The sequence below is a fragment of the Amblyraja radiata genome, chromosome 15 (genome assembly GCF_010909765.2).
Source record: "Amblyraja radiata isolate CabotCenter1 chromosome 15, sAmbRad1.1.pri, whole genome shotgun sequence".
Taxonomy (NCBI): Eukaryota; Metazoa; Chordata; class Chondrichthyes; order Rajiformes; family Rajidae; genus Amblyraja; species Amblyraja radiata.
This window is the reverse complement of record NC_045970.1, coordinates 16715213-16736566: the sequence shown is the minus strand read 5'-3', so window position 1 is coordinate 16736566 and position 21354 is coordinate 16715213. Positions and strand designations below refer to the sequence as shown.

The following is a 21354-nucleotide window of genomic DNA, read 5'->3' as shown; positions in this document are numbered from 1 at the left end:
AGTCAATGAAGAATGGTATTTTGAACGGTAAATTCTGCAGGCAAAATAAGCAAAAGATAACTTTGACATTGTAAAAGTATCTCAGCAGAGATAGATGGTATCATAGGTATTAACAGGAAAGTCATAGGCTGGAAGTGAATGTGCTTCTATGGAAGCTGTAAATCTGAAGATCAGGGCCACAGGGTGACACTTTATCATCTGAATCATTTGAACTCGGGCCTTAGTTATAAGGGACTGACACTTCTTAAATGGATGAAGTACTGGGTCACTGCAATGGAGGAAAAAAAAGGTACACATCTAAGATACACCTGAGCAGTATGTCAGTCTCAAGATTAGCAATCATATGGGTCATGCCTTTTTAAAAGCATGATTAATAACAAAAGCTTCAACTTACCAAACTTAATGGGAGATGTGAAAGGAGATTATTGTTTTTTGTTTTTGTTTTACTCATTTAAAGCTCACAGTAAATAATGTGTTATTTAAGCTCTGGGCTCTCAGATGTTAAATATTTTATTTATGTGACACAGGATTATCTAGTTAACTACTCTCCAAGAGATTCTGAATTCAGAAAGCTGAATCCTTCTTTGACCAGGGACAATTTGTAATATTAAAAAAAACAGTAAAGAAACAATGCTGTACATTCTGCTGCCTTTTATACCCTGGAATGCTGTTCCTTTTGTGCTTTGTACTTCTTGGCTTCCGTCATGTTATTTCTGCCTGTATGATTTCATGTAATTTAATAGCAGTGATGAATATTTTAAAACTGAAATTTAAAAATGCATCAAACCAGAGAAAATGCTATCATGCATAATATTTTCTGAATAAAGAAAATAACATGATTAAAACATTTGAGAACTCTAAATGTTCATTTTATTTGACTTTTCTAACTCCCTCCCCATTCCCCCCAGTTTAAAACTGTTGGCAGACTGTTCATTTCAAATAGCTACATTTTAGAAAAGGTTTGCCATTTGGAGCTCTGCAAAACCAATTTTATAAATTGTTTCTTCAGAGACAGTGGAAAGCAATCTAATTGAACACCAATTCAGCTATTTTGCCTCTGGTAAACCCCAGCTACAAGCCTGTGATCCCACGACTGGCACGGATGGTGCCCTGTCTGTTTACCACCACTAGATCATTCTACATTTGGTAGGTAGAATGTGCGTACACCTGAAAGGAATAGTCAATGACAGTTTGCTTTCTCTGATCTGGCACTGAAATGTGAAGGAACATGGGTGCTGCACTAGTCTATTTGCATATGGCAACACAGTATATCAAACTATTCCTCAGTTTCTACAGAAATGGGCCTGTCATAAACAACAGCATTATCAAGGCACCATTGCATGATAGCAAGTGGATACAAAGAACTGAAACAAACTTACAAAAAAAGTCAGGAAATGCCAAAGTAACTTAGACAGCATCTCTGGAGAACGTGGATAGGCAACATTTCAGTTGGGACCCTTCTTTAATACTACTTCTGAAGAATGGTCCAAACCTGGAGATGCTGCCTGACTGAATGAGTTACTCCAGCACTTTGTATCATACCATTGTATAATCATTTGTTTTCACTCCAATTTGTTGGGATTATCTATCCTTGGAATCACTCTGAACCATTTGACTGTAGTCAAAAGACGATTGGCATGAGTTTTGTTTCCTATTCCTACCCGTAACTTCAGGAAGATCTCCGGGATCTGCATGGATCCTTCTTCTTAATTGCGCAAGGCTGAGTTGTGAACACTGCTGGCCTGGGGGTCCAATCGCTGAATGAAGAGCGAGGGTCCTACTTCATTAAATGTTTTCATAAAATACATTTTGTATTAGCCAGCAAAGCAACACAAAGCTCCAAAAAAAAAAAATCTGCATCTGGGTGTACCACACTGGAAATATGAAATAAGAACAGAAGATGCAGGTAACACTCAGCAAGCTGGGCTGAATGGGTGGAACAAGAAAGAGTTAACATGTCAGTTTTTTAATGCTGAGGTAAGGTAAAAAATATGATGAAATTATGTACAGTTCTGATTCTAAGGTCATATATTTTCCAATTTCCAAAAATTGCTACCTAGCCTACTAAATGATCCCAGTATTTTCTTTTGTTATTACAAAAGCTTGAAAATGTGGATTCTTATGGAGAATTCACTTGCTTAACAAAGCAATTTTTTGAAAATGAAGGTGTCTTTATTAACACACACGTTCCCAACTACAGTACGAAGAAGACTATGGCACCCTACTGTTTCCATCTTGCAATCTCATTACTCTCATGCAGCTCGAACCCAACATCTGTAATTGCAGAAGATGATTTAATAAGGATTCTCAGTTAAAATATTTTCTCTATGAAAATGAATTACTAGCTGATCAAACTTGCTACAATTCAAGCTTTTCTAGCTGGCTAAATCCCAAATGATTCCCCAGAACTCTTGACAACCTAATCATTGGAACATATTCTGAACCCTGGCTGTCTAGTCTTACTATGATTATTTCTTCTAAGGTCACATTATTGTACATCACAACAAAATAAATGTTGGGTAAATGACAGATATATGGTTGTGTAGAAATAATGTAGAGCCATGGTTAGATGTTCACTGCTTCTTAAATTGAAAAGAAAAACTTCCAATATGTAAAATTTGATTGCAGTTAAGTTGCTGTCTTTCAATCCATTTTACAGCAAGTCCTCTGACACCATATGTGTTGATCTTTTGAAATCACATAAAGTTTCTTGAAAATTCCAGTATACATATGCTACATTGCTTTAACTTTTTTAAATATTTCAACAAATCATGAATTAATGATCTTCATTTTTAAATGTCATGCCAAGATGACCTTTTATATTATATACTAGATAAGTGGGACCCGTTTGCTCCCATGTTCACATGGGAGGGCTGGTCCCCCAACAACATATTCCACCTCTCCACCAATTCCAATATTGGTGGCCATGGGGGGGGGGGGGGGGGGGCTTTCTGGAGCGCTAGTATGGGTGTTGTGGGCTGACGGGACTGGTTTCCAGAGGGCTAGTATGGACATAGTGGGCCAAATGGATTCTTGGGGTGGCAGCTCAGTCACTCAATCCTGATGTGCTGGCAGCTCACGGCTGGTGGGCTGGCAGTTGATTCACGTCTATTCCTTGAAATTCCATTTCAAGCAGGGTGCAAGACCACCAAATTCAAATGCAGTTTCTGACCACTTCAAGCAGGGTGCATGGCCAACAAATTTAAGTGCAGTTTCATACCATTTCAAGCATGGTGCAAGGCCACCAAATGTAAGTGCAGTTTCATACCACTTCAAGCAGGGTGCAAGGCTACCAAATACAACTGCAGTTTCATACCACTTCAGACAGGGTGCAAGGCCAACAAATTGAAGTGTAGTTTCCTACCACTTCAAGCAGAGTGCAGGGCCACCAAACTCAAGTGCAGTTTCCTACCACTTCAAGCATGGTGCAAGGTCACCAAATTCAAGTGCAGTTTCATGCCACTTCAAGCAGGGTGCATGACCACTAAACTCAAGTGCAGTTTCATACCATTTCAAGCAGGGTGCAAGGCCACCAAATTCAAATGCACTTTCATACCATTTCATGCAGGGTGCAAGGCCACCACATTCAAATGCAGTTTCATACCATTTCAATCCAGGTGAAGCCATCATAAAACCACCATAAAACCACACAAAACACTACAAAACACCACATAAACACCACACTCACAGTTTAGTGGACATTCAGTGTGTTCAGTTGATTTACAGCTCAGACAGTCGTGATCTCTCCCTCCCCCATCTTGCAGAGACTGAGACACCCACACTTCCGGGTTTTATAATCCCTCCCCCTCCCACCGGAAGGGGCGTGGCCTTCATGGCGTGATTGACAGGAGAGAGATTCTCAACATTTTTTAAACACTAATATCACTTTTATTTTTAATTGATGGGAAGAATCCTCTGCACCTGATGAGCGGAGGAGGACTGAGTAAGATGGCCAAAAATCACAGCTGTAAGTGGTAGTCTTTTATCTAAAATCAATATACAGTGCAAACAGGAAGTTGTCAAGTTTAGACGTTTATCATTTTTTATTTCAAACCAACCACCACCAACCATTTGCTGTGCTTTATTTCAAACCAACCACCACCAACCATTTGCTGTGCTTTTTCAAAACAACCACATTTTCATTTTCATTTTCAAACCACATTAAGGCCACTCAAGGTCAGTAAAACCATACTCACAGTTTAGTAGACATGTGTTCAGTGTTATTCACAGCTCAGACTGAGAGACGTGACCCTCTCTCTCCCTCATCTTGCAGAAACTGACTGAGGCACTCAACACTTCCGAGTTTTATAGTCGCTCAGGAAGGGGTGTGGCCTTCAGGAGAGAGAATTTCAACATTTTTTAAACACTAATAACTTTTATTTTTAATCAATGGGAAAAATCCTCTTGTCCTGCGCAGCGGAAGGGGACTCTAAGTAAGATGGCCAAAAATCACAGCCATAAGTTGCAGCGTTTTTTCTAAAATCCATATACAGAACTACATGAAGTGGTTAACATCAGACTTTTAGTAATATAGATTCTGAATATTTTGTTTTTCTATTATATTTTCAAATGACCAAATTCAACATATCTATGGTTTCAGGGTTTTCCCTTGTCTTCTTTTCCTTTGAAGATAAGATTACATTTGCCGTGTGTCAGTCCTATGGAATCGTTCACCTCCAAACCCTTACCTGCCTGAGCTCTGAACTCACATTTTTCTCTTCAAGCCCACCTTGCTCATTTCCCGTTCCCTTCACACTATTCCCACTGAACAGCTGATAGTTCAACCTCATTTTCTGACTTCCTTTTTGTAGGTAGCCTGGTTCTGCTGCTCAAGTACGATTCCCTTTTCTTGGTCAGCAAAGCTCCAACAAGCTTGGCTACTGAAACTACCCAGGCAAATTACTGCCCTTCTCCAATTGGCCTTTCTCCTCCAAGGACTTTAAATGTGCTGTGCCTCCCGAATCTAAGCTGTTTTCCCTTAACTCCTTGTTTTGAATCTTTCTAATAGTTTTTCTTCCTGTGACATGATCACAGCCACTAATAACCTTCTATGTGTTTTTGAAAAGCACCTAAGTCTCCATCTTCACCATTTTCAACTTTTCTTCTATGTTGTATTTGCATTTTCTTCCATTGCCACCAACCACTGTCCACCCAGACACCTGGTTCCATTCTTATCCATCCATTTGTGGCAACAACTCTTGCACTGTGGTGTTTTTCCTGCATCAGCAGTGCTCCCTTTGACTTCTCTCAAAGATCTGACCTTGAGTCTCACCATCTCGCATCTGCATTCTGCTCCTTTGCAGAAGCATCTAAAAAGTCAGCATTAGTTTCCACATCTACACCAATAAGCCCAACATTATCATCATCTTTCCTGATCCTTCGAGGCGTCAGAATGCACATCTGCCATTTAGCAAGGGTTGAGAAAATAAATAATCCCAGCTAAATATTGGAAGACCAAAGCTTTTGCACAGGTAACCACTGCATTACTTGGGGTTATATTTCCAGAAAACGGGCTATATTGTAATTGTTCGTAACATTTAAACCATAAAATCACAAATGTGAGTTGCAAAAAAATGATTTTATGTTGGTTTATTTACTTTCATCACATAGATTCTGAGAGTGAATTTTATTCCCTATCTCGAACTTCAGGGTAGGGATTTGTGAATTCTGTAAGAGTCAATTTCTGTAACCTGAAAAGCCGTGACGATGGGAATCGCCAGTACTTGGTCCCTGCGTAGGTTCTGTTGATGAATTTCTTTTGGTCTCCCTGACTGCTGTCTGAGTTGAACCAGATTCTCACAACCCTCCACTCATCTCTGTCCCAACAAAAATGTTGGACATTTCTGTCACAGCATTGAGATGGTTTATTTCCAACTCGACTTCATCTTCTGAGTACCTTGCCTTATCTGCCGTTGAAAGCCTCATTCATCATCTGCTGTCATTAGACATGACTTTTCCAATATACTCCTGGCAGGCTTCCATCATTCTTTCTTTTGTAAACTGGAGTGTATCCAAGCCTAATCATCTCTGTACTTGCTGACCTTCTCTGCTTCCTGTTTAAAAAAGGAACTCCTTGATTTTTCAGAATTCTTAGGTAGACTCCCTCCCCCCCCCCTCTCTTTCTCTAATTTCCTTCAGTTTATAACCTCCTGAAATGTCTGAATTCTTTGTTTATTCCCAGCTCCACTATTGGCAAGCATACCCTCAGTTGCCTTAACTTAAACCTCAGGAATTACATTCCTAAATCTTTCTGGCTCTCTCTCTTTCTTCCTTTTAAAAATTAGTCTACTTGACCTAGCTTTATAACATTCCTAATATAACCTTCTATAGTTCAGTATAAAATATTGCTTGATAATGCTCAGGACGTATACTGAGAAGTTTTGAAAGATTGAAGGTGCTATTTAAACTTAATCTTCGCTTTCATTTTTATAGTTTGTATGCATTAATTTGTTGGCATGGTTGAATTGTACACCATTTTATGCCAAAACTGTTACAACTAAAATCTCCTTAAAATGACAGAGCATGATTGTTATACAAGAATTAGTACAACATGGTCAGAAATTGTTCTTCTTCAGTGGACCAGTGAGATTCCAGTAACAGGCGCAGACACAGGCCTTTCGGCCCACCATGTCCGCACCGACCAGCGATCCCCGCGCATTAACACTCCCCTACACGATCCAGGGACTGTTTTTACATTTTCACCAAGCCAATTAACCTACAAACCTGTACGTCTTTGGAGTGTGGGAGGAAACCGAAGATCACGGAGAAAACCCACGCAGGTCACAAGCAGAAAGTACAAACTCTGTACAGACTGCACCCGTGGTCAGGATTGAACTCGGGTCGCTGGTGCTGTGAGGCAGAAGCTCTCCCGCTGCACCACCATGCTGCTCTTGTATGTTGAACAAACTGTGTACATTGCTAAAACCTAATATAAACAATGCACAAATAGTAATCTCCAACCAGTTATATTCTAATTTTAAAAAGACACAAAAGGATAAAGTCAGGCAAACAATAGGTGAATACAAGTGTGGGGGGGAAGGGGGAGGGGTCGATAAGCAGATGATTGGATAAAGATCAGAGATGGTCTTTAATGGTGAGATAAGGTGAGAAGATGTGCAAAATGTGAAGCCAGAGGAAGGGATGTAGGTGGCGGAGTGAAAGATAAGGACCAGGGTTACTTGATACTTGTGTTGGATGAGGAGGCTGGTGGTGTTATGATCCCAAGGTGAGGCTTTTTATTGTAGGACACCCAAAAAGACCTCTTGGGGTTCGGAGAGATAGACCAGCCATGATTGAATGGCGGAGTAGACTTGATGGGCTGAATGGCCTAATTCTACTCCTATCACTTATGACCTTATGAAATGAGATTTGCATGTGCTGCAACAGAGGGTGCTGCTTACTCAGTCAGTGAAGGTGAAATAAATGTCAGCAATGGGCAGAGCAGTTTAACAGAGAATCAGCGGGGTACTAACATCAAACGCAACTGATTAGCGATGTTTCGAGCATTATCAACTAGTGCTTTAATACCTTGGTGCTAACTAATGCTTTGGCATTGAAGTATTCAATGCAATATTTTCACCATGGTTCTAATGTATTAAAATATTTCTATTCTAAAATTGTAATAATTCTGTTATCTTTTTGGTGCTGGAAATGGATGGGGAAAACTCCATTTCACTTTCCCCACAATGTTATTAAACTTAAATTTACTCCAACTCTTCAGAATAGAAAGCAACTGCAGTTTTATTTTGAGACTTAAAAAATGAAACCAACTAAATTAAATAAAATACAGAGTTCAGGGAGTGAGCCCAAGGCAATAATTTAATCATAGGGCTCAGTTAATATTCATAAATCACAGATGTCATCTGAACACCTTGATTTGATTATAATCTTGTTACTCTTCAATCTTAGGTGTACGTTTTCTAATATAGAATTGTGTGCCATTTATGCATGACAAGGTGCCATGTTTTGATAGGAAATGAAACACATATTTTACCTCATTTTTCATTTAGAGGCCTCATCAAAAGCTTCTAAACTGGAGCTCTTCCATATTATCCTGAATGAGAATTCCAATATTCCTGCAGAGTGAGTTCCAAATGCTGAGAGGGCAGCACATTTGCCAATGCACCATGGTTATTCTGGCTGCACTATGATGGGAACATCATAGTAATCTGATTAGTACAGGTGTCAGAGGTTATGGGGAGAAGGCAGGGGAATGGGGTTAGGAGAGATAGATCAGCTATGATTGAATGGTCTAGTAGATTTGATGGGCCGAATGACCTAATTCTACTCCTATTACTTATGATTGCCTCCAGCCACCCTCCTTCCTATTGATGTTCTTAAGCCCCTGTCCAACAATGATCTAATTGACTTCATCTCCAAGCCATCCTGTTCATCTCCCTAATGACCAATGCCTACAAGCACCTCCCCAACAGATCATCATCTGTCCAAAAAAACTTCACTGCCAATTGCCTCCCCCACACCATCCCTTTATGACCTTATGGGTGATGCCAACCCAATCAGTCAAGTAGACTGCTGGAGCTCTGCAGGATGGTGGCGTTAAAATCACTCATATGGTTCAATTGATTAATTTTAGATCAAATCACAGATTTATTTTCTGGACATTGTCTTCTAGAATAAAGAAAGAATAGTCACATTCCATTTCATTTGAGGTATCTTGCAGAATGGACCCGGTTGTATGTTGGTTTACGTTGAATAGTATTTTTTCAATGGTGCTGTGTATGTAAACCCTTCTTTGCTCAAGATCCTTTTAGTGGTTCTTCACATAACTTCTTTGAGTTACTTTTTATAAAGTTATGGGCCTGTCCCACTTACACGACTTTTGGTAGGAAGGAGGGTGGCTGGAGGCATTCGTAAGGTCATAAGTAATAGGAGTAGATAGGAGTAGAATTAGGCCACATGGTTGCCGCATGTTTGCGGGTGGTTGCCGGAGTGTCGCCTTCATGGTCATGAGGAGTTCCCGCATTCTGGAAACTAGTCGTGGCCTAATTATGGTCACCGCAAATTTTTCATCCCCTTATCCCACCTCCTCTCCACCCCCCTCTTTTAAAGGACTTACCGTACACTGTGCTTTAGCCGTCTTAATTACAGCGCAAACCTTCCTGTTCATCGCGGTGTGTGTGTCTGTATCATCTGGGCTTTGCACTTGACAGTCGCCGACAGTCCGCTAAGTGGGACAGGCCCAGTACTTTAGTAACTTGTCAGTTTCTTTGTTGAACTAAATGTAATTCTCAATGGCAATATTTTCATCTTGCTGTTATCTTGCACATATTTAGCGGCAGGCATGGAATTTGGCAAGTTAATCTACACATAATTGATTTTCTTGTGTGGTTTTATGGTGAGGCGAGATAAATAACATTGTGTTACAATAATCTGCATTCCTGTTAAGTACATATTAGAAAATAAACCTGGATGTTTGAAAGTGAAAGACAATGAAAGATCAGCTATTCTATTGAGACTTCACTTCACAGCTGTGGTGCCATTGGCACCATCATTTCCTCGAGCCGCCAAACCCCATCAGCTATGCAAGAACTTGTCAGAAGGTAAACCACAGATTTTAAAATAAATGTGGCAAATGTAGGAGAGCGGGGAAGTATCTTCTGACCACATTAGTCAAAAGTCAAGAGGTTGAGAAGTTAATTGTCATATGTATCGACAACAGAACAATGAAATTGTAGCAGCATAACAGGCCAGCAACAATACACATAAATAATAAATATACAAAAGATTTTGGGTATATATATATATATATATATATACCCAAATTAGGAATTAGGAAATATATATAAAATGTCTATCTTCGGTTTAAACCAGCATCTGCAGTTCTTTCCTACATATTGAATATTATATATATTTTCCTATATATGTAGGAAAGAACTGCAGATGCTGGTTTAAACCGAAGATAGACATTTTATATATATTTCCTAATATATATTTAAAAAAGAATCAATAAAATAATAACACCAATACTAATGCAAAAAAACCCCCAAAGTTCTTTGTTCAACCAAAGACAGTCTGTACTTCATTGGGTATTGTTCCAGAGCCTGATGATTGTTGGGAAGAAGCTATTCTTGAATTTGGTGGTCATGGTTTTCAGACTCCATACCTCCTTCCTGATGCTGGCAGTAGAATGAGAACATGGCAAGGGTGGTGAGGGTCTTTGATGCTGGTGGCCTTTTTGAAGCAGTGCCCCCTGTAGATCCCTTAGACCAGGGGTGTCAAACTCATTTTAGGGCATGGGCAAAATGCGACTTCATGCGCTGAATCGCACCGTGCACGTGCGAATGCAGCCCGATCCGGCACTGGGGACAGCTGCAGCCTGTTCTGGCATCAGGGAAATCATCCCACAGGCCGTATTGGACCCCGTTGCGGGCCGCATCTGGCCCACGGGCCGTGAGTTTGACACCCCTGCCTTAGACAGTTGGGAGGTCAGTGCCCATAATGAATGGGGGACTATCCATTGCATTTTGTAATCACATTTGATTCCGGGCATTTGAATAGCTGAACCAGGCTGTGATGCAACCTGTCAATATGCTCTCTACCCTACAGCTGTAGTTTTTTTTTGTTTCGAAATACAGCGGGAAACAGGCCATTCGGCCCTCCAAGTCTCCGATGACCACCGATCACCCGTACACTAGTTCTATCCTACACACTACAGATATTTTACAAAAGCCAAAACATACAAATCTGCACGCCTTTGGAATGTGGGAGGAAATCGGAGCACCCTGAGAAAACCAACACGGTCACAAGGAAATGGTACAATCTCCGCACAGTACAGCATCACTGGTCATGATCGGACCCGGTTTCTGATGCTGTAAGGCTGCATCTCTACCGCTGCGGCACTAAACCAGTAAAAATTCAGGAGAGTATTCGTTGACCTACCGAATCTCTTCAATCTTCTAAAGAAGTAGAGGCATTATTGCTAGCAAGTTTGGTCTGGGACAAAAGCAACCAGGCAAGATAACACAGGGCTAAGTTTAATTTATCAGTGAAATAGTGCAGGAGCTGCACTCTGCCTGACCTCTTGTACACAACTATTAATCTTCATTTTTGCAGTGTTTCCATTGAATCATCAACTACCATCAATATTTTGTGTAAAGTGAAGGAGAGAGTGATAGATGGAAAGTAGGGGATCAACTGAATGTGTTGGACCAGGCATCACAGATTTGGCTCAATGTAGCTTCAATTTGTGTTTTATCTCCTGCAATTCTAATAATAATGTGTGGATCTACCATGCTTAGATTTCCAGAAGGCATCAAATAATGTGCTGTATTGAAAGTTATTTTGGAAAATGTAAAGTTCATGGAGTAGGAAGTAACATACAGTATATTGGCATGGATAGAGAATTAGCCAACTGGAAATGGAGAGCAGGTATAAATGATTTTATTTTCCAATTGGCAAAAAGTAACGAGTTCTGTGTCATAGATTGGCACTGGTCTCAATTGTTTTACAATTTAAAAGAATACCTGTGATGAAGACATCAAAAGGATGGTTCATAACTTTGCTTATTAAAAGATGATTGGTAGATTCCTGGTTCATTGGTTGAACTTCAATGGACTGTGCCTTTGGTTGTACTACAGTCTTCGTGTTTTGCACTATTATGCCTACCTGGTATTATGGTTATTAATGTATTGAATTTTGTTGGTTGTTATTTTTTTATCTACGTGCATTTATGCCTTTGACCCTGTTAAGTTGCTACAAGTAAGAATTTAATTGTGCCATTGTCGGGGCATATGACAATTAAACACTCTAGACTCTTGGCTTGGGAGCTTTCTTTGTATAAATTTGTTATACAGTTTGTACTTTACATCAGTGCCTGCGATTTTAATATATATTATTTTAAAGCACTCCATGAAGCCCTGATTGTGGAAGTCAGTCTATAAAACTAAGCAAGCCTTTCTTTTCTGTTATATGCTGGTAAATTGTCTTTTAATCTAATATATTAATAGGAAATCAGAATACACCCAAAGACAATGAAGTGGTCTATAGAATCACAGAATTGTTTTTTTTTGGTATAAAAGGATGCTCTTTAGTTCAGAATGGCTACAAGTAGATAAATCCTGCCAGTACCGTTCCCTTGGTCTTTCCCTGCAATTCTGCAAACTACTTTCTTTCAAATGCCTGTCCAAATCTCTTCCAAAAGGATTGAACAACTCGGGCCACTGTAAACAAAAAAAAAATCCCCTTGGATTAACGTACCCCCCTGTAGTAGAGGCTTCGAGGGAAGGCAGATTAGAGTTTAATATTAGAAATTCATGAATGAAAATAAACCTCATCATTGATGGAAAATATACAGAATGTATTTGGCAAGGAGAAGGAATATTTCTGGAAAAAAAACAATAGTATGTCTCCTGATTGTGAAGCTGCAGTATTTGTGGAAGAAAAGCCAGGTATCCTCAAAAACAAACAAACTTGTGTTGATGTCCATGCCAAGGGATAACCATGAAAGCAGGACTTATTTATCTGAAGGTCTCCCTTGTGAGCTCTGCCCAGAGCTTGCCAGCACTTGGCATGATGCAGTAATTGCTTTTGTGGGGAAAGTGCAACCTTATCTAGCGTTGCCTCATTGCTCAGTTGAACTGGAGGTAGGGAGCGTAGCAGTGGTTAGAAAATCTGGTCTTGGGGAAAAATAAGGGATAAGTAGGAAAAAAAAATTAAGAATGTCACATGGTGAAACAGTTGAAACAACTAATGCTAAACATTTAAATCAAAGTCAGTTTATCCACCTAAATTCATTTAAACTGCTACTATCTTTAATATTATTTTTGAGCACATTTGAGACATTGCCGAGTAATAAGTACTAAAGGGATTAAAGTTGTTTTGCCAACAATTAATGGTGGTTATGAGTGGTAGATGATGATTGCTTAACCATTTGTAAGGATCCATGATTTGTTCATGTAGGTTGCCAAGAACAACACTGAACTCTGCAAGCAAATGACAGCGATTCTGCAAAGTCCCATTGGAGCCATCCAGGTCTCCGGCTGTGATGAAGGCATTCACTCCATACAGCTCCAAGAGAGTTTTGTACCAAAGGACAGGTGTGTAAATTACCATTGACCTTCAATTACCTGATTACTGTTACAAAATTAAAGCCCATTGTGTTATGACAGATTTGATGGTAATCAAATAATGAACCAGACCGGCATGGTGGGTGGCGCAGCGGTAGAGTTGCGGGTGGGTGCTGTCCGTACGGAATTTGCACGTTCTCCCCTTGACTTTTCTCAGGGATCTCTGGTTTCTTCCCACACTCCAAAGACGTACAGGTATGTAGGTTAATTGACTTTGGTATAAATGTAAATTGTCCCTAGTGTGTGTAGGATAGTGTTAGTGTGCGGGAATCACTGGTCGGTGCAGACTCTGGGGCTGAAGGGCCTGTTTCCGTGCTGTAACGGTCATAAACGCAATGCACGCAGATAAAATAATAACAACAAACAAAACTAAACCAAGTGCCTTCCTTAATTTAATGAATAGTTTTGAGAGGAAAGTGAATTCTCTGAAGTGCAGTAAAAGTACACTCTCTTGGAGGCCTTGTGTTCCTCTTACAGGATTGTACGTTTAGCCAAAGTGTGCGTGTTGATCATTTTGAAACAGAGAAGTTCAATTGCGAGTGTTAATTGAATGTTAAATTAATTTAAGGAAAAGTGTTAATATTAGGATGGCATGGCATAATCAGTCATTACATTTTAAAGATGTGACAAAATACAAACAAAAGTGCTGAGATGTTTAATTGGATTTTGTCAATAGAAACATTGAAACTCAGTGACTGGAATTAAAATATTCTTACATAAATCTATTCCAAATTGCCAAACTGGCATGAGAGAGAATTTTAAGGGTTCAGTGAACAATATGTGTAAAAGTGAATGAATTAGAACTGTACGTTGTGTACTCACTTCTTTGTGTGTGTGTTGTGTTGCATGTTGGAATTGTATTAAAGTGGTGTCATGTTGTGTACATGTGAATTATTTTATTAATCCAGATTTTGCTGGGGAAATAATGTCATGTGAACAGTATGTCTCACTAATATATACTCTGATCATGAAGCTGAGGTAGGAATGTACACCGCTGATAATTCAATAGTCTTGATGTTAGTGTGCACCCTTGTTAGTTTCCTGAACATCGTACCCTTGGTTTCACCTCTGCATTACTTTCCGAATTACACGTTAAAACCCATTAAACTCACCACAGAGATTCAAATGTTGGAATTCTCAGTGCAAGTATTCTTTGAATGATACAATGCATGCCAACCATACTCTCTTGTGCAGGGAGTAGACAATTCAAATGTGGAATCTCCTCCTTTCAGGTTAAATCTCACTTTGTTTACCTTCGACTCTCAATCCAGGCCTTCCTGCCTACTCACTGTTTCTTTGTTCCCGACTTCACACTGTATTCTAGTCTGTCCTTTCTTCTCTGCCCATCTCCCATTTATTCCTTAATCCTTCAATATAATTGGTTAACAAGATTTGGAGCGCCTATCTTGTTCATCCAAATGTCGTCTTGCAATTACTGTGCTTTGCCAGCTCGTGCTCCCAGCCAAATTGGAGGCAAAATATTTGAAACCCAGTCATTCACAATATGCAAGAACAGCTGTGCCTTTCTGCGATTCTACAAAAGTGATACTCTTCACTGGTTAGTGCATGTGTCTGTATTATGAATCCATTGGCTGGATAATTTCTAAGTGGTAATGTTGTCTTGCATTAAACTTTACAGCTGAAATGAAATGGAATATAGTACATGTTTCCAACTGAATAGATTGATAGGCAGATGCATGTTTGTCAGAATAGATTATTGAAGTTTCCACCTTCTGTGTGTGAACACTGGCTTTACAGACAAGAGTGTTGTTCAATGTGTAATGGTTGACCCCACTCTATGGTATGATGATTCTGCTTGCTGTGTAATCTGTATCATTTGCATTTTTTTTCCAAAGTCAAGCCAATATCCTGGAGCCAATCATTGAACAATCCCTTAGTAGTATAATCTGTTCCACTAATATGCATCATTTGGTAAAGCAAGCTTTTTCTAAAATCATTGACTATTTAAGATGAAAAACAATGTCTTGGAATGTGTATAATCAACTGATTGTGTGCAATAATTAGACTGCAATGCAATGCTTAATCTGGAGTTTAAAAATGCTGTTCTCCAATAGACAGCTTTTATTGTGGTACAAATACTTGGCAATTTGAATGGACATAGACTGCTTCAATTCATAACTGCTGGAGATCGCCGTTAAAATTGTTGTAATTTTGAGTTCATAAAGTGGTCTTTTTGAGAATGATTAGTTATCATCCACAGTTCTAAAACTAGAATTCTTAGTCCAATACTTAGCTGTTAAATTTGATGGCTTTAACACTGTTCCTAAAATAGTTATACAATTCATTATAATGGCAGACTATTATTTTTAAAGATTATATTTAGATTTTTTTAGTGTATGAGCTACTTCCAATGAATATACTAGCTGCGTGTTTGAAATCTCAATTCATGTTAACTTTTTTTTAATGAGGTAGTAAAATCCATGTCACCCTAGGCAACTGGTTGAATTATGAACAAATGGGTCCTCTTAACACGATACTCTTTTAAGCAGTTCAGTTTAGTTTCCAGATACAGCATGGAAACAGGCCCTTCGGCCCACCAGGTCCACAATGGCCAGCGATCCCCGCACATTAACACTATCCTACACACACTAGGAACAATTTGCATTTACACCAAGTTAATTAACCTACAAACCTGTACATTTTTTGAGTGTGGGAGGAAATTGGAGCTCTCGGTGAAAACCCATGTGGTCATGGGGAAAACGTACAAACCCCGTACAGACAACATGTGTAGCAAAGAACTGCAGATGCTGGTTTAAATCGAAGTAGACACAAAATGCTGGAGTAACTCAGCAGGACAGGCAGCATCTCTGGAGAGAAGGAAAGGGTGACGTTTCGGGTCGAGACCCTTGTTTAGACAACACCCGCATTTGGGATCGAACCCAGCTCTCTGGCGCTGTGTTTTGGCCAATAGGAAGAAGCAGAATTGAGCAAAATGCCAGGTTCAAATGTTGGACAAAATATATTATTACCATGATATACCATTGATGATATAAAAATCACATTTGTATAAAACCGTAATGAATGATTATCTTGAATGTGGCACAGGAAGATTTATAAGCATGCTTTTATGGGATTTTGTATATGTTTTTCATTTGACACAATAAAGGAGGCTGTTCGGCCCTTCATGTCAATGTTAGCTCTCAGGGCAATCTCATTATTTCCCTACCCCAAATTATTTATTTGCTATATTTTCTTTTGTATGTGCCCGTTAATACAGTCATTATTGATTCAGTACCTGAAGCAGATACTTGGCACTTGATAACAATGTAAAGTAATTGAAATGTCATAAGATAGATGGAGACCGTTTGGTTTGTCTGTCTGTGCTGGTCAATAAATAAGAATTACCCAGTCTAATCCCATCTCCCTGCTCTCAGGTGTAGTCCTGAAGACCAGTTTCTGATTCCCACCAATTCCCACACTGATCTTTCTGTCCTCAGACTCCTCCATTGTCAGGGTGAAGCTAATGCAAATTGGAGGAACAACTTGTAATATTTCACTTGGGCAGCTTACAGCCCTATAGTATGAATATTGATTTCTCTAACTTCAAGTAACCCCGGAATTCCCTCTCTATCCCTCGCCCACCCAAGTCGCACCAGTTTCTCGTTTTCACCCAACAAACAGCTAACAATGGCCTGTTTCCTTTATCATTGTTACTTTTTTGCTTATCTTTCTTTCATTGTTGTATATATCTCCACATCATCGCCTATATCTCTTGTTTCCCTTTCCCGTGACTTTCAGTCTGAAGAAGGGTCTCGACTCGAAACGTTACCCATTCCTTCTCTCCAGAGATGCTGCCTGTCCCGTTGAGTAACTCCATATATATCAAATTAATCTGCAAGGTGGTGCATAGAGAATATAAAGTCTGATTTACAAAGATGCAAAGTTTAGCTGTAAAATAAAAGTTTTTACCATTGTGGTGTCAAAAACTAAAATAAAAAGCAGTGGAAATCATCAAAGGCATGGAATAGCAGGAGAAAATAATTCAGTTACTTAATCAAAAATGTGTCAGACAAAGATAGGAGAATAATTAATGGTGATTTTTAATTACAACAATTTGCATATATAAAGGTGCTGAAGGTGGCAATGTAATACATTATAGGCATGATTTTAACCCTTCTCATTTAAAGTTCGTGGGTAGGCAATGGAAATTGTTAACTCGTTCTTCCGAGGAGGTTTTCGAGGCACTTCAATTCTTGTCTCTAAATATCCGTCTTTAAATATTCAGAACCACTAAGGGCTGGGGTAAAGGATCCAAGGCCAGAAAGAGCACAATTTGTTAGTTTTAAATATTTAATATTTTCCTCTCTAATCTTATGGGTTCCCTGACCGCAAAACAAACCAAACCACTCACCCTCTCTATTAATATTGCCGTTAAAGGTTGTGAACAAAGAGGAAAGTAGAAAGCTAAGTTGCAGATATATTGGCAGATGTTAGGACAGAATTTTGAAGTGACTAAAACATGTACTACGGAGCAGGTCGCATAAGAACAACTAACAGTGCCATGTTAAAAATACTTCCTACCCTTTTCTAAAATTGATGATAGACAAGGTTAGTTTCACAGCATATCAGTCACTGCACATATTTGAGTGTCTGTAGTGATTGAGGGCTGATTCTCTGACCTGTGGAACAGTCAAAGCTGATCCTGTAATCTCACTGCACCTCCACTATTAGCCTAGTTGAGGGCACAAAACTCTCCCCCAGATGGTGGCGCCACGGTAGAGTTGCTGCCTTACAGCGCCAGAGACCCAGGTTCGATCCAGACCATGGGTGCTGTCTGTACGGAGTTTGTACATTCTCCCCGTGACCTGCATTGGTTTTCTCCGGGCGCTCCAATTTCCACCCACACTCCAAAGACATAGAGGTTTGTAGGTTAATTGGCTTTGATTGTAAAGAGATTGTAAATTGTCCCTAGTGTGTACAGGGATTGCTGATCGTCGCGGACTCAGTGAGCCGAAGAGCTTGTTTCCGCGCTGCATCTCAAAACTGAACTAAACTAAACCTTGATGGACGATGGGACATTACATATCAGCATGTCCATTAGTACCCAGAACATAAAATGTATCCCTCCACCCCTGCCTATTTACATACTTGTCTAAATACTTCTGAAATATTGCTATCATATCTGCTTCCATCACCTCCTTTGGCAACAGGTTCCAGGCATTACGATTCTGTGTGGGGGAAAAAGAAACATGTTTTGTAAATGTTTTGTTTTTATTTAGTTTAACTTAGTTTAGAGATACAGTGCAGAAACAGGCCCTTCTGCCCACAGAAGCATTGAGGTCCCTTTGTTTGAACCGACAAATAATGAAAACCTTGGGTAGTTGTAAGTTGTAGAAAAGGTGAGGGAGGAAGAGATAGATGGGACAAAAGTAGTATATCTGGGTAAGACCAGGTTTGCCAAGAGTATAAATTGTAGATGACATCCAGTTGATGGGTGATTGTGGGATTTGAAGAGAAATTGAATAAAAGCAATGAAATGAGGGCAGTTACAGAATGATAGTGTAAACAAAGAAACATAGAAATTGTGAAATGCAGGGCTGTAGATCATGTCCAGCAGGTTAGGCTGTACTAATGGATGGAGAAATAACAAGCCAATATTGCTGATGAATGCCTGGTAGCCAAAAAAATGCCAGTTCTTTCATACGCAGAGAAAGTGAGTTACTCGAAACTAGAGATTTCAATATTGAGATTGGAAGGATTGTGCAGGTGGAATTTAAGATGCTGTATCTCAGTTTCTTTAAAACAAAGCAGGAGGCCATATACACATAGCAACAGTTACCCACTTTCTGTTTGGTTTCTCCAACCCAGAGGAGTCCAACGTGACACCAAATGCAGCACACAGGATTGGAGGAGGTGCAAGTGAATTGCTGCTTGACATGGAAGAACTGGTTTAATGGGTGGAAGGGAAGAGTGTAAAGGCCAAGTGTTGAATCTCAAGTGGTTGCAGTAACCTTCAATACATCCAGTGGTTCTGGATCATGTTTCACCTTGAAAATGCAAGAGCAAAATGTATTAATTACTTACATTTTTGAACGGAGAAATGGCCAGCCTTCTGATTCAGTAAAGGAAAAAAAAATCATATATTTGTTGACAAGTTTGAAGGAAGCTACAAAACAATTGTGAATTAAACAACATTGTTCACATAGGGTTATTTTTTTTAAATTTCTGCCTTTTCTACTTGAAACAAATAGAAATACAATTATGGAGATACAAGAAACTGCTGATGTTGGAACCTTGAGCAAAACAGAGTGCTGGAGAAATTCATTGGACCAAAAACATCACCTCTCCATTTCCCCCACAGATGCTGCCTGACACACAGTGTTCCTCCAGCACTCTTTTAATTCAACCACACAACATATAACACAAGCTGTTTTGGAAGCCATTAAATTAACCACTACCTTGTGTATATTTTTTTGCAGAGAACTTTCTCAACATATCCTATAAATAAGCTGTTTTGAGCATGCGTGGTCGACTGTGATTGGATCACTACACTTCAAAAATCCACCATTGCCAATAAAGCACATTAGGTTGTGAAAAGTACTATAAAATGACAGCGTTTCTTTTTGTTTTGGAGTTACCAGTTTTGTTTTTCTCCTCTGATTATTCTTTTTCCATTTGTCCATGGATTGCAACAGTGTCAGTGTTTTTTGCCCATCCCAATTCAACTCTGAACAAAGAAGCCTGCATGGCTTTTATGGTGGATAGTTCATTGCTACTGGTCCCTACTAGAGAGTATCGCTTAGCAATGTGAATTGGTGTGCTACCTCATACCACAACAGATAATCAGAAGGTTTTGTATTGACAATTCATTAGTTTTCCCTTTACTAGATCCAGCTTCATATAAGGGGATAGCATGGTGGTGCTGCCTCTCAGCTCCAGCATCCCACGTTCAATCCTAACATTGGTTGCTGCCTGTGTGGAGTTTGCACATTCTCCTTCTGAATGTGTGTGGTATCTCTGGACACTCTCGTTTTCTCCCACATTTTATAGATGTGCAGCTCGGAAGTTTAATTGCCTACCAGAAATTACTGCTCGCGAGTAGCTGGATGATAGAATCTAAGGTGGAGTTGAAAATATGGGGGGAATAAAGCACAGCTTGTGTAAGATTAATGCAACTGGGCACTTCATTGATGATGTACATCTCTTTGATCAAAAGTAGAGATTTCAACCTCCCTCACAGATGTGATGGCAGCCCACCTACAACCATCCTGCTCCACTTTATTGTACAGTATGTTGCTCTTAAGCAATTCTGATGTATCTGAGAGAGGAGATCAGGATTAATCAGGACAAATCCTGGTTAAATGCTAGGGGAGACTCCGAGCTTGGAAAACCTTTTGCCTGAAGTATCCCACAATATCTCTGACATTTGAACAATGACTCTGACTATTGGGCAGATTTAAAACATCAGTTTCAAGACCCTTTTTGACAGTGATCTGAGATGAAGGGTCAGGAGATGTGTTCTTCTCCATTCAGCATGCAGGCCATCATTGGATAACAGAAGTGTTTAGTATTTACAGACATCTAAAAGTTGATTTTGTCCATGAGTCCGAAAATATACACAAATCACTTCATATGCTAAACACACCTCAACAATAGCGAAAGAATGGAATCAAAAGCACATACAACGGATAGGCAGAACTAATACTAAAAATAGAAAGAGGAAACTAGATCTGCCATTCAAGTGAACAATTAGATTCAGTGCATTCAGAAAGTATTCAGACCCCTTCACTTTCTCCACACTTTGTTACGTTACAGCCTTATTTTAAAATGGATTAAATTTTTTTTTTTAATCATCAATCTACACAAAATACCCCATAATGAACAAGCGAAAACAGGTGTTTAGAAATTTTTTGCAAAGTAATTATAAGTAAATAACTGAAATATCACATTTACATAAGTATTCAGACCCTTTGCTATGACACTCAAAATTGAGCTTAGGTTCATCCTGTTTCCATTGATTATCCTTGGGGTGTTTCTACAACTTGAGTGAAGTCTGCCAGTGGTAAATTAAATTGATTGGACATGATTTGTAAAAGCACCCAACTGTCTATATAAGGTCCCACAGTTGACAGTGCATGTCAGAGCAAAAACCAAGCCATGAAGACGAAGGAATTGTCCGTAGACCTCCAAGACAGGATTGTGTTGCGACACCGATCCGAGGAAGGGTATAAAACAATTTCTGCAGCATTGCAGGTCCAGAACAGCACAGAGGCCTCCGTCATTCTTAAATAGACGAACTTTGGAACCA

The 21354-nt window shown here is 39.5% G+C and overlaps 1 protein-coding gene across 2 annotated transcripts in view; it reads left to right on the top strand.

Annotated features, from left to right (window-relative positions):
- The window catches only part of mgmt (O-6-methylguanine-DNA methyltransferase), a 339916-nt gene that overhangs the window by 93388 nt on the left and 225174 nt on the right, over nt 1-21354 (top strand). For both annotated transcript variants that reach the window (XM_033033682.1, XM_033033683.1), the window contains exon 3: nt 12919-13055. In XM_033033682.1, the coding sequence (XP_032889573.1) occupies nt 12919-13055 (137 nt within the window). The remainder of the gene's footprint in view (nt 1-12918; nt 13056-21354) is intronic.